This window comes from Suncus etruscus, chromosome 16, assembly GCF_024139225.1.
Source record: "Suncus etruscus isolate mSunEtr1 chromosome 16, mSunEtr1.pri.cur, whole genome shotgun sequence".
In the NCBI taxonomy this organism is placed as follows: Eukaryota; Metazoa; Chordata; class Mammalia; order Eulipotyphla; family Soricidae; genus Suncus; species Suncus etruscus.
The window spans coordinates 13,464,477-13,477,780 of record NC_064863.1 but is presented as its reverse complement, the minus strand read 5'-3'; the positions used below and the strand labels follow the sequence as shown (position 1 = coordinate 13,477,780).

The following is a 13,304-nucleotide window of genomic DNA, read 5'->3' as shown; positions in this document are numbered from 1 at the left end:
CCCAGTTTTGTATACGGTTCCCCAAGCACAACCCAGGAGTGAACCCAGAGCTCCAGGAATAAGTCCTGACTGAGCACCAGCTGATGTGATGCTCCCCTTGAATAAAACCAACGAACTCTACTAGAACAAATCGCTCCTGGCTCGGGGGACCATCTGGGACATCGGGGGATGGAACAGCGGTCAGTCCTAGGTTAGTGTGTGCAAGGCAAACGTCCTACCGCTTGTGCCACTGTTCCAGCCCCCATTTCTTAATTTTTGAGGAAATCACAAGAATTAAGAACCTGAGATTATGCATTCCTACCCTTGCTGCATCATGCCTTCACACCTAAGGCAGCCAGGGTTTTGTTTTGTTTTGGGGGCTGTGCTCAGGGAGCACAGCAAATAGCCTATCCTACCCATTCTACTATCACTCTGGCCCTATGTACCATATTTGTATTTTTGGGCCACACCCAACAATATTCAGAGGTTACTCCTAGCTCTGTACTCAGGAGTTACTCCTGGGGACCATATAAGGTGCTGAAGATTTAACCCAGTTTGGCCATGTGCAAGGCTAATGCCCTACCCACTGTCCCGTGACACCAGCAACCTTCTTTAGAACCATTTTAAAAAATGCTTTAGGCTGCCCACTCCTCCAGTTTTTGAAACTCCCTGAATGGGCAGGGACCCCTTGGATTTTAAGGCCATCATATATGATCTAATCCATGGGGTATCATGAAATGATGACACTGTAAGGCACTGGTGAGTGTGACCCAAACATTATAATGATCTAATTCAGAGATCACTTAAGACTGGTCTTCCTTTGTCTCCCTGACTGAAATGAAGGGAGAGATCTTTGCAGAGCTCTGAAATTCCAGTCAAATGGATCAGCCTGAATTAAGACCAGCTTGGACCTGACTGTGGGAAGCCATTTAATGCCACTCATCTGTAGTCTTACAGCCCTTAGGATGGGCTTGGAGAGATGGAGGCCTTTGACCTTAGACCCGGCCACATGGCTCCATCCCCCATTAACCGGCAGGTCATCATCTTCAGGTGGTCACGACAGGAATCAGACTCACTCAGACAGGCTTCAGGATGTATCAGCTTTATTCATACCCTATCCACCACATGTGTGGTCAATCTCAACCATTTACGCATGCTATCCTTAGCTTGCCCTGTGCCTTAACTTCTTTCAGCCATGTCTCCTCCTCTTACCTCTCCATCCTGGCAAAAGACCCCAATCCCCTGAGTCCAAGGCCTTATCTAACCTTCCCAAGACCCCTCCCAGGAATGGGCGGGTCTTACAGGTAAAGATACATGTAATATCTGCCCAAGACACCTCCCAGAAATGAGCGGGTCTTGCAGGTAGTTACCCGTAAATTCGGGGTGGAGTCACACTCATCCTTGATTCTTCATCCTTGATTCTTTCCTAAAAAATCAAAAATAGGTCAGGAGCATGGAGGATTAAAGTTATATTTAGTAAGACAAAGAAATGGGGCCAGAGAGAAAGCACAGCAATAGGGTGCTTGCCTTGCATGCATACAATCCAAGACAGATGGTGGTTGGAATCCCGGCATCCTATCTGGTCCCCAGAGCCTGCTAGGAGCGATTTCTGAGCACAGAGCCAGGAGTAACCTCTTGAGTGTCACTGGGTGTGAGCCAAAAATGGATGAAAAAAAAAGAAGAAATGCCAATACCTATCACCATATCACCACTATCCACCTGCCTCATAGCACCAACACAGAAACTCAATAAAATACGCCTGTCAGCTTGCTGCTGGATCTTCCCAAATTACCATCCAGAAACTTCTAGCACCTTCTGACTTGCCTAGCAGCACAATTCTCCCCATTCCTGACATAAGACTGATAGGTCCCAGTGCCCTTCTAGGGTTTGTTTGACCTTCCAAGGGCAGGTTTCCAAGTGGTCTAGAGATAATGGTGATGATAACTTGGCAGGCAGAGGTCATGACAAAGACACAAAAGGATTGACCTGGAAAGGAGAAACAGGATCTGATAAAAACTCTTTTTGCATAAGGTATTGGGTTCTGGGAGTCCCACACCCGGCAATACTCGGGACAACTCTTGGTTCTGCGCTCAAGAATCACTCCTGGTGTGTTCGAAGATTCATTGGATGCTGGGTCTTGAACCTGGGTTAGTTGTGTGCAAGGCACGCACCCCACCCCACTGTGTTATGGCTCTGGCTCCTGAAATCACCTGTAGGCTGCATCACTAAAGGAAAGGTTAACTTTCATGGAATGTTAACATGGAACAAAAAAATGAGCAAAGACTATGGATGAAAAGTGTTTTTTTGTTTGTTTGTTTTTGTTTTGGGGCCACACCCGGTGGCGCTCAGGGTTTACTCCTGGCTATTTTCTCAGAAATAGCTCCTGGCAGGTATGGGGGACCATATGGTATTCGAACCAACCACCTTAGGTCCTGGATCTTCTGCTTTTTGGCCCCGAAGTGTTTTTTAATTAGAAAAGAAGCAATCGGGGGGCTGAAGCAATAGCACAGCAGCAGGGCCTTTGCTTTGCACGTGGCAGATCCAGGACGAATGGTGGCTCGAATCCCGGCATCCCATATGGTCCCCCTGTCCCTGTCAGAAGCAGTTTATGAGTGCAGAGCAAGGAGTAACTCCTGAGCGATGCCGGTGTGACCCCATAAAACAAACAAAAACAAATAAAAAGAAGCAATTAGCCCGATCCATGGCTGCATGTTGTGTACTGGAGTCCTTGAACGCTCTGGCACCCTAGCAGAAGCGGCTGCTCTGTCCTTAGTGTTTCTGCAGGGGTGGGACAGAGCTAAGACAGGGGCTTCACTGCCTGCATTTTCTGTTCCTCTAACCCTGTTCTCCAACGACACCCGTGTGTTACCCCATTTCTCATCTACTACCTATCACCCATTTCCTCTCTGCTGTAGACAGCCCAGGATTCCCCAGGTGCCCACAACAGATAGGTAAAGCACTCACCCAAGCACTTACACTGGGTGAGTGGTGAAAGTTGGCTGGTTCAATCCTTCTCAGGGTGGGCTCCCCCAACCTCCTTCCCACACTTGAATCTTCACACAAACATGCCCCTTGGCAAGGACTTCCTGGTGTTAGAAAGTCATGGTACACTCGCTCTCACCATTTGGCTGTCTGCTATTCCAATGACCGCCTTCCACTTAGTGCTCAGATCACTCTGCCTGTTTGTGGCAACAGTAAGTTCCTATACCATCTTTTGTTTTGTTACTCCTCGCAAGCTAGCTTGAGTGACCATATGGGATGCTGAGGATTGAACCCGGGCTGGGCATATGCAAGGCAAAGGGACGCCCCCCTGTACTGTATCTCTGGCCCTTTCTACACAATCTTATGGTATAGTTGGGCCATCCTGGAGGCAGATTAAGACACAAATTAAGAGAAGTGCAAGGAAAGGTTAGGGATATGCCAAAGAAATACTGCACTGGTTGGGCAAGTCGGATTGTGGGCGCAGGAAGCAGGTGTGGTGAAGGGTGAAGGCATCTCAGGAAGGGCATAAAAAAACAAAACGACATGCAAGTTTGGGCACTGATTGTGTAATCTCAACAGAAGCTTCAAGTCTTGACTGATGCCCTCAGAAAGAGGGCCTAGCAGTGTGGGGAGGGCACTTGCCTTGTACCTGGCAGACCCAGGTCAACCCACAGCATCACATATGGTTTCCCAAGCACCATCAAGAGCGATTCCTGAGAGCAGAGCTAAAGGAAGCCCTGAGCACTGCCGGATGTGACCCAAAAACATTTAAAAAAAAAAAATCAGTTCTGTGACTGTCAATCTCAAATCTAATTGATAGCAGGGAGGGCAGAGTCAAGACCAAGTTGTAAATGCCTGAGGAAAGGAGGCAAGCAAGGATACTTGGACTTTTGAAGGTAGCATATATTTGCCTTTCAGCCTTCAGAAGAACTCTCAGGTGGTTGTTTTCCTTTGTTGAGGGCTCAGAGTCCCTATCACTGCGTCCAAGGCCAATACTGAGGCCAGATTATCAGGGACTTTGAGGACCTGGTACCCAGGGGGTCAGTGCCCGGCTCCCAGGGGAAACCCAAGTGAGGTACAGGGTTGAGGACACAGACCTAAGGAAGCACCTTTAGATTGTGATGCAGCTGACAACCGTGAAAGAGGCTGAGGTGCAGTGAGCCTGAGCCAAGTCTCCACCAGGACAGGGATCCCGAGCCAAGGACACTGGGGAAGTCTTGTCAGAAATGACACAGGGAAGCCCAAAGGCAGAAACTTTTGTTACCTTCGTGTCTCACCATGACCACTGGGCATCTTTCAGAAAGTCCCTTCCACCAACTTTTGAAGTTAAGTCACCTGCCAAGGGTCTAGAGCAGTAACAGGGCAGTAGTCAGGCGGCTTATGGCTGGCTGGGAGACACCAGCAGGTCTGAGGAGATGGCAGTTCTGTGCTCCCATTCCTACTGTTCATTACCAAGTAGAATGTTGTTAGATGGAAAGAGAAGACAGGAAGACACAATTGGAAATTTACCACATGACATAAAACTAGTGAACTGGATTGAGTCAACAACTGATACAAACATATAGTCACTAAAGCCCTAAACGGTTCTTTAATTAAAAAATTCTTTATTAGGTGTAGACTGTATCAACTCAGTTGGGTAGGATTGGAACCCAGAAATCTCGCTTCTAATAACCAGGCCAGCAATATGGAAAGAATGTGACTAAAAACTGGGCTTAAACAGTACTTGTAACTGACAAGTATATTTTGAGGAGTTTGCTATCCTCAAACTATATAGAATACACACACACATACAAAAACAGTGCGTCTTTATAAAAATGAACTATGCAGTACTTAACAGAGAGGGAAAAGCATAGTCCCTGAAAGTGACTAATGAGACGAAGAGGGAAACTCAGTCCCTAGAAATCAACCCTTGTGAAGGACAGACAACAGCTCACAATTACGAGGGGAGAACCAAGCAAGGGTGGTCAGAGACAGGAAGCCTGAATCTTGGGACATGCACGGAGAACTCCCCCATTACAGTTAGAGGGCATAAATGTCAAGAGAAAGAGCTGATGAGAGTGGGTGCAGGAAGGGTGGTCCAAGGTGGAGAGAAGAGAGCCTCAAAGACACTGGTAGACGTGGGTGGGTCTAAGGTGGAAACCTAAGGAAAGACAGAGTAGGAAAGGAAAAAAAAAACTTATCCAGGAGTCAGACAAGGCTGGCCTGTTTCTCAATGGGGCTCCCATGGGCCTGTGCACCCAACCACCAATCCTTATTAGGCCATGCCTGGTACGGGCTCCACATGCTCTTTGGAAAAGGTCAGTCACGAGGGGTGCTAGCAGTCCAACCCCACGCCAAGGCCCCTGGGAATCAGCACCCTCGTGACTAAGAGCCTTCCTCAAGGTCACAAGCCAAAAAAGGCCACAGGCCAGCCCTGGCCCCTCCCCCTTCCCCAGAGCCCCACTCAGGCTACCAGGCCCTCACCTGTCCCTATAACCCTACAACTGTCACAGCAACATGCACCCAGGCTGAAGAGGGGAGTGGAGAACCTTTCTAGTCCCAGCAACAGACCTGCCAAGGTCAAGGCCAGCATCCACGTAGGATCCAATGCGATATCATGACACTAAAGTTGCGGGAAGCAGCCCTGCCGGGGCACCGAGAGCGGCAGCCACAGCGGTGTTAGATTCCTCTCTCTTGAGGTAGTTCAGGTCTGGCTCAGCATTCACCAGCTCCCAGCCCCAGGGAGGGAGGCCAGGAAATGTCAACAGCCACATCCCATCCCGTCCCCTGACTCCCAAGTCAGGACCTAGTGACTGATCCAACTAGGAACACAAAAGGAAGGAAAAGTCATACATGCAACAACAACAAAACACAAAAGACACTCCAGAGGCCTTAATAACAAACACTGGAACTTGGCCTAAGACAAAAAAATAAGGAGGAGGGGTATCTGTTTGGTTTGCCAAAGTTGAAGGCATTTTACAAAGTCTTCTCAAAATCAAGGCTTCTAAAAGGAGGGGACCAGAGGTATCACCTTCCAAGTGCCCGGGAACATAAGGTCTGTCCAAAGGGTGGGTGCCAGGCACCCCAGGTCCCTGGGCATGGCGGCAGTTCAGCTGGGCTTCATGGGGGCGGGGATGTTGGCAGAGGCCTGTTCCAGGTAGGCCAGGGAGCCCTGGGGGATGTCAGGAGGCTTTTTCTGCTGCATGTTGATGTCGTCCAGCACCTGTTGCCAGTGCCTTAGCTTGGTCAGGTGCTTCTGGACCAGCGCGTCCTTCCGCTGCAGCTCACTTCTCAGCTCCGACACATCCTAAGGACGAGCCATCACGTCCATGGGAAGGGGGGAAATGGGACACAATGAATCTAAGGGAACAAGACAACACTGCTGGGAGTGACTCCTGACTGAGCAGAGCGAGTACCGTGCCCAAATCCCAGCCACTCCCCAAAAAAGAAACGGAACTGAACATCCCAACCCCACTTCGCCGCTTGGCACTACTCCATGAATAGTCCAAAACATCTTTGCTAATGGAAGATGCTTCATCGGACAGTTACAGGGCTGCCCACATGCAGGCAAGCACATTCCCACAGAACTACAATATTCTCTCTGAGCCTCAAGAGCTGTTTGCAAGAAACTAAGGGTCACTCCTGGTGGTGTTTGGGGAGCCCTGCAATGTCAGGGTTCAAACTCAGAGCCCTGCACAGTGGTCTAACAGTTAAGTTAGTCTTAAATTTTTAAACAAAGATCCTCTAAACTTCCAAAGTACCAGCTTTAAAATTCTTTATTAGGGCCAAAGGGATAGGAGAGCAGGCAAGGCACTTGCCTTGTAGGTGGCTGACCTAAATTTGATCCCTGGCATCCTACATGGTCCCCCAAAAAACACCAGCAAAGATTCCTGAGTGAAGAGTCAGGAGTAAGCTGAGTATCACCAGGTGTGGCCCAAAAAACTTAAACAAACAAAAGACCCCTTTATTATAGACCTGGCCTTGATTATTTATACATCTAAGGATTAAAATTCAGGAAATCATCTCCCATGATCTTGGTTAGGTTAGGTTTCTGTGCCATCTCCTGCACTGCCCAGGGGCTACTCCTGGCTCTGCTTTAGGGGACCCTTTCCAGTTCCAGGAATTGAACCTGGTGGGACAAGGACAAGGACCAGGGTCTTGACCCTGGAACCAGTTCTCTAGCTGTGACACGGCCTATTGTATCGTCTAACCATTCACCTTCTCAAACTTAAAAACAATGAATAAAAACTATGTTTTTGGCTAAACGTCAGTTTACAAAAGCAGTCACATAAACTATGCCCCCAAACAATCTTTCCTCATAGAGGCTCCCACTGGGGTCGTTCCCACTTACAGTGTTCATTACCCAATACCATTTGAGTACCCCAGTTATGGTGACACCTGTCACTTTCAAAAGTCATGATCTTATTGAAACCCAGAATTTCAAGGCTCCTAGGGAAGGAATATTCACTGAGTAATTCTGTGAACAAAGTCTAACATTGAGTTCTTACTCTGTGTGAGGCACACAGCTCAAAGTGGCCACTAGAAATGAGCTCCATTTTGGTGCCAGTATCAATTCAGTACACACACGGGCTAAGGGGGCCACACTCAGTACTATGCAAGTGCCACTTCCAGCTTGGTGCTGCTGGGGATCAAATACTGGGCTCCAGTGCAAAGCATGTGTTCCACCCATTGAGTATGCCTCTGGCCCCTACATTGACTTTCCCGTTCTTTTTTTTTTTTTTTTTTTTGGTTTTTGGGCCACACCCTGTGAGGCTCAGGGATTACTCCTGGCTATGCGCTCAGAAGTTGCTCCTGGCTTCTTGGGGGACCATATGGGACGCCGGGGGATCGAACCGTGGTCCGTCCTAGGCTAGTGCAGGCAAGGCAGGCACCTTACCTCCAGCGCCACGCCCGGCCCCGACTTTCCCGTTCTTAACCCTTTCCCAGTGCACCTTCTCTTGAAGAAAAATTTCCCGTGGCAAGTGTGTATAAAACACGGTAGGGAAGGAATGCCCTGCCTACTGCCCTGATCTCCAGCCCAGAACTCTGATGGCCAGCAAAACTCACACTCCTTCTATGCTAAAGCACAAACGGCATTGTTTCCTGGAAAGCAGAAAAGGAAACCTGGAGCCTGGCCTTCCTGGAAGTGGAGGAGGAACAGCAGCAGCAGCAGCGCTTACTTACCTCTCTGATCACTTGCTCAGGTTTCTGCACAGAGAGCTGCAGTCTTTTCTGTAGAAAAAAACATTCCGTCTGTCTAGCAATATCCAAAAACTTCTGGATACACTGATCGACACCTTGAAAATAATCAATATGTTCGTTAATAAAAACACTAGGCATGCACCCCCTTTGGAAGCAAACAGTTGGGAGTATCATGGTATTATCTTCTCAGAGGTGGGATTTTATTGTGGCAGTGGCAACACTATCAGCTCCCCGACTCCCCTTGTGTTATCCAACATTAAAAGCAGTGCCAGTCATGCCAGTCATGAAAGCATTTATAGGTGAGGAAGAGATAACAGCACACAGAATCTATGAGTTCTACAGGCAGACAATCCAGAGACCTATCAATTCGTACCACTGTTTCTGGTTAAAATAGGACACTTGAAATATGGTACTCCCTCAAAACAAACAAACAAACAAAAGCAGGACTGGTCACTTCAGTAAACAGACCTTAGTGGGAGGAAAAAGCACAGAAGACTTTTCTAAATCAGCTTATAAAATATTAAAAATATATAATCTTCATAAGTCTGAACTCACATTTCTGGTTTTCCCTTTACCAAAATGAAAGTCCTTTGATTACCATATTTTCCATACTATAAGACGCACCCCCACCAACCCCACCAAGTACATCTTATGGAATGAATGTCACCTGGACCTGAAGCCTGAGTGCAGGGGAGGAGAGCATCTAAAAACTATGTGCATCTTATGCTCAGGTGTGTCATACAGAGTAAAAAAATACAGTAATTCATCTGAGCAACGAGTCAATAAACAGAACAAAAGACCAGAAGTATACAGAGATTATATCTGCATCTCCGCACCAAAAAGCTCTCTCAGAGCAGAGGAAAAACAGCTATATTCAAAAGCAGACAAGTGAATCAAAATGCTCCAAGTTGGGCTGGAGAGATAGTACAGTGGGTAGGTGGTACCCTGGGTTCAACTCCTGCATGTCACACAGGAAGCACCACCAGGAGTAATTTGAGTGTAGAACCAGGAGTAACCCCTGACCCTTGCTAGGAGTGGCTCAAAAGCCAATAGAACAAAACAAAATCAAATACCCAAAAACAACAACAAGAACAACAACAAAAACCACAAACATCAACTCCTACCCCCACCTCCAATCTGAAATCAGCAATTAGGAATCTTAGAGCAGACAAAACAAAGCCCTACTGGAGAAAATTCTGACCTGTGCGAATTTCTTCTTGATCTGTGCCATTGACGTAGTCCTGACTCACAAGGGAAGCAAAGCAAGCCTGTGTGATCAAAACATACAACGAAAGAAATATCAATATTCCTTTATAGACGTGATTCATGACACAAGGCAACTCTAAGGTTTATGAGGAGGAAATGACGTTTGTCAATAAGAACAAATGAATGATGACTCCTCTGCCAGTTTAACCCCACAGAAGCTTCCAAAGAACTTGTGTTAACCAGTCCTTTGTCAAATACCACCTCCCACCTTCCCTAGGAAGGGTAAACGCTTGCAAAGAACCCAGTTTGGGTTCTCCCTACCTACTTGGGGCCATCTTTCCTCCCTTCTCAGCCCCAGACTGAGATGTATATGTATATGTAATATATACATATATTGGTTTTTGGTTCATACCCGGCAGCGCTCAGGGGTCATTCCTGGCTCTATGCTCAGAAACTGCTCCTGGCAGGCTCCGGGGACCATATGGGATACCGGGATACGAACCCCCGACCTTCTGCATGCAAGGCAAATGCTCTACCTCCATGCTATCTCTCCGGTCCTAGCATTTTATATATATATATATATATATATATATATATATATATATATATATTTTTTTTTTTTTTAATTTGAGGCCACATCCAGAGGTGTTCGTTAATCATGCCAGTGATTGATCTCAGCCAGGTTGGTTGCGTTTAAGGCTACCTGCTGTACTACCTCACCAGCCCCCAAGAGAGGCAACTTCTCTTTTTTTTTTTTTCCTTTGGTGTCTGGGCCACACTCGGAGATGCTCAGGACTTGATCCTGTCTCTGCATTCAGAGATCACTCCTGGCGGTGCTTAGGGGACCATCTGGGGTGTCGGAGATGGAGCACAGGTGTACGGCAAGAGCCTTATCAGCTATCTCTGCAGCCCCAAGCCCGGCAGTTTGGGGATGCCAACCTTGAGCTCCACGAGTCTGGTAACTTGGGACCGTGCAAGTGGTGTCACAACGCAGAGTGGATCAGTCCCAACTACACATGAAAGGAGGCGCAGAGTGTGGACGGGAAGGCCTGCAGGTAAAATTATTTCTAGAGTTTTCCCGTCTAGCAGCCGAAATCAGCCTGGCTCAGATGATGCCCCAATTGGGGAGAAGGGGTAAGAGTGCGCATGCGCAGTTCTACTTCGGGGGAGATGGGGAGGCAGGGCCCGACGCCTGAGCCCGGTCTTACCTCGAAAGAAGACTCCAACTCATCCACCAACGTACTGCTGGAAGTCCTAGGAGCTCCAGGGGTGGCGTGAAGAAGAGAAGCCTGTCCCGGGAGCCCCGGTGGGGGCTGCGGGGCGCCAGGCGCCTGCCCCGAAAACATCCCGCCCAAGGGAGCGGCCATTGCTGAAAAGGGCGGCGGAAGTGGCCGACCGCGCATGCGCGGGAGCTGATTTGAGTCACGTGACCGTGCGTCCACCGGAAGAGGCGTGGTTATATGGAGCGTGTCTTGGTGGGCGTGGCTTCACGAGAGGGCGTGGTCTAATGAGCGGGGACGCACCTGGGAACCAGATGGTCTATTTCTCGGTTCCATCTTGGATCTTGGCGCTCCCAGTTTTCCTTTTCCTTTCTCCAAGACGAGGATTAAGAGCTTTGATCGACTTTCATTAAAGACGGGTTGGGGTTGGGGTTGGGGGTGCACACAGAAGGAATTTTGCCCTTAGTTAACTAATTAAGAATTGGATTAATGATTCTTTGCTGTCACTCCTACGAGGCAATGGGGAACCATATTTGGGCTGCTGGTGAACAAATCCAGGTCGATAGAGTGCAAAGCAATCACCCTACTCACGGCACTATCTCCAAACTCCCTTTTGCTTATTTTAATTGGCATTTCCTAAATCCCTTGCAGTCATCAAGGTTACTCTGGTTGATGATTACCACACCCTAGAGTCCTGTTGGGCTTCAGTGACAACTACTCAATGCAGTCATGAACTGTACTTGCTCTCTGCTTGCCTTGTACCCAGGACTCTCTTCACGACCTTGAACCCTAAAAAGAAAAAATACAGAACTGAGGGCACCTGTGATGTTCATCTTGCAGCCTCTGGGGTGTCCTGGGCTCTGCAGTGTCTGCTTCAGTCATTTTGAACATAGTGGGGTTGTAACCTCTGTGGTTCTGAATTTGCTGCTTTTTTCAGCCCTGCAAAGTCATTACTTGGTGCAGATGTAGGAAGGACCACCAGCCTCAGAGAGGGTTTTAAGGACCCTCTGAGGACCCACACTACCCCTGCCAAGTACCTGACAGTCAGTTGCAGTGCTGTGACCTCTATTAAGTTGCAGCCCAGGTAGATAAGCGAGAGCATTCAGGGCCCTTCTGTGCTTTTTGTCTTGTGCTTATTATATTCTAGTATAAACACAAGAGTTCCACTGTTCTTTCATCCATTAAAACCCAACCTTCCACAGAAAGCTTGTATTAAATTTCCATTTAGCCTAGTGAACCTTGGGACATTGTATAACTGAAACAACTCTATTATCAACAACTTTGTAAGCCATGGTGTCTTCATATATTCTTTTAAGAGAAAACTAAAGGTTTTAGCCAGTTTTATTTCCCTATTTCGTTTTTCCTCCCTGCTAACAGTTTGTTCTGGGCCACAGAGATAGTACAGTGGATAGGGAACTTAAGCTTTTATGTAGAATACTGGGTTCAACCTCTGGCCAATGAACTTCTGACCCTAAGTTTAGCCAGAACTAGGGCTAAGTTCTGAGCAATGCAGGGTGGCCCCTAACCCTCCCTCCCCCCACCAAAAAATAGCAGATAGGTCAGAATAACAACATAGCAGGTAGGATGTTTGCCTTCCATGAGATGACCTGGGTTTGACCCTGAGCACTGCCAAAACAATTCCTGAATGCAGAGCCAGGAATAATCCCTGAGCTATGCAGAGTGTAGCTCAAAAACTAAAATCAGCCAGAGAGAGAGCACGGTGGTAGTGTATTTGCCTTGCACGCAGCCTACCCAGGATGAACCCGAGTTCGATTCCCAGCATCCCATATGGTTCCCCCAGCCTTCCAGGAGCGATCTGATCATAGAGCCAGGACTATTCACCTGTTTTACCAGGTGTGGCCAAAAAATTAAGAAACAATTTAAAACCCACTAAAATCAACCAACTAAAAAAGTAGCAGTTTCCAAATTTGAATAACCAGGCGATTTCTTGTCCCACCTTAAACCTGCCGTTAGGGTTTTGTTTGGGGGCCACTCCTGGCTCTGAGCTCAGAAGTTATTCCTGGGAGGTTCAGGGGAACAGATTAGGATGCCAGAGATCGAACCCGGGTCATCTGTGTGCAAGGCAACCCCCTCTACTCCCCTACTTGCTGTGCTATTGCTCCGGTTCTACTTTAGTATTTCATATAAAGTCCCTCCAATCAGGGAGCTGACAGCAAGCATGATATGGTGTAACTAAGAAAACCAACCTGGATCTAGGTCTTGGGGTCAAGTCTTTGCTCTCTTCTCACTGGTGACATGTCACTCACCCATTCTAGGAAACGAGGCTGCTTGAATTTACTTTGCTTGGTTATGTGAAGGCTCAATACTTCAGTAGGAAAATGTCTAGTGTCTGTCAGACTAAGTTTATAGAAGATAGTGAATGCTGCCTCTTCTCTTGGTGAGAGATTCCTTAATGGAAATGGCATGCCTGGTAACTATTATGCCAACAGTTAGGCTCAACGAGTACCCCAAGCTAGTGACAGTAAAAAAAAAAAAAAAAAAAGGCCCAATTTACTTAGTAATGTGACATAGTTCAGAGAGACAATTGTGTCCTACCAGTGACTGGTGATATAGGAATAGAAAAGGAAAACCACACGACTCCAAAAGTTGTATTTATTACTCCTTAAATTACATAATAACTTGTAGTTGTTTTTTATTTTTTTTATTCACGGCATCCAAAAATTCAGAATCCAATCCTGCTCCCCACGACAATCACAAACCCTGATTAGATAGTTC

General features: G+C 47.4%; 1 protein-coding gene across 2 annotated transcripts; it reads right to left on the bottom strand.

Moving 5' to 3' along the window:
- Positions 1-5,037: 5,037 nt before the first annotated feature.
- MED28 (mediator complex subunit 28) lies at positions 5,038-10,722 on the bottom strand. Of its 2 annotated transcripts, XR_007503848.1 has the most exons (5): positions 10,557-10,722; positions 9,344-9,410; positions 8,125-8,237; positions 5,512-6,247; positions 5,038-5,101 (listed from the first exon to the last, which is right to left on the bottom strand). XR_007503848.1 is itself a non-coding variant. In XM_049789974.1 (4 exons), exons 1-4 carry the CDS (start codon positions 10,713-10,715, stop codon positions 6,050-6,052), a joined length of 537 nt encoding a protein of 178 aa, XP_049645931.1. In that variant the 5' UTR covers positions 10,716-10,722; the 3' UTR covers positions 5,460-6,049. The 2 variants fall into 2 exon arrangements, 1 of the variants encoding a protein (XP_049645931.1); XM_049789974.1 differs by lacking the exon at positions 5,038-5,101 and having other exon boundaries at positions 5,460-6,247.
- Positions 10,723-13,304: the final 2,582 nt, after the last annotated feature.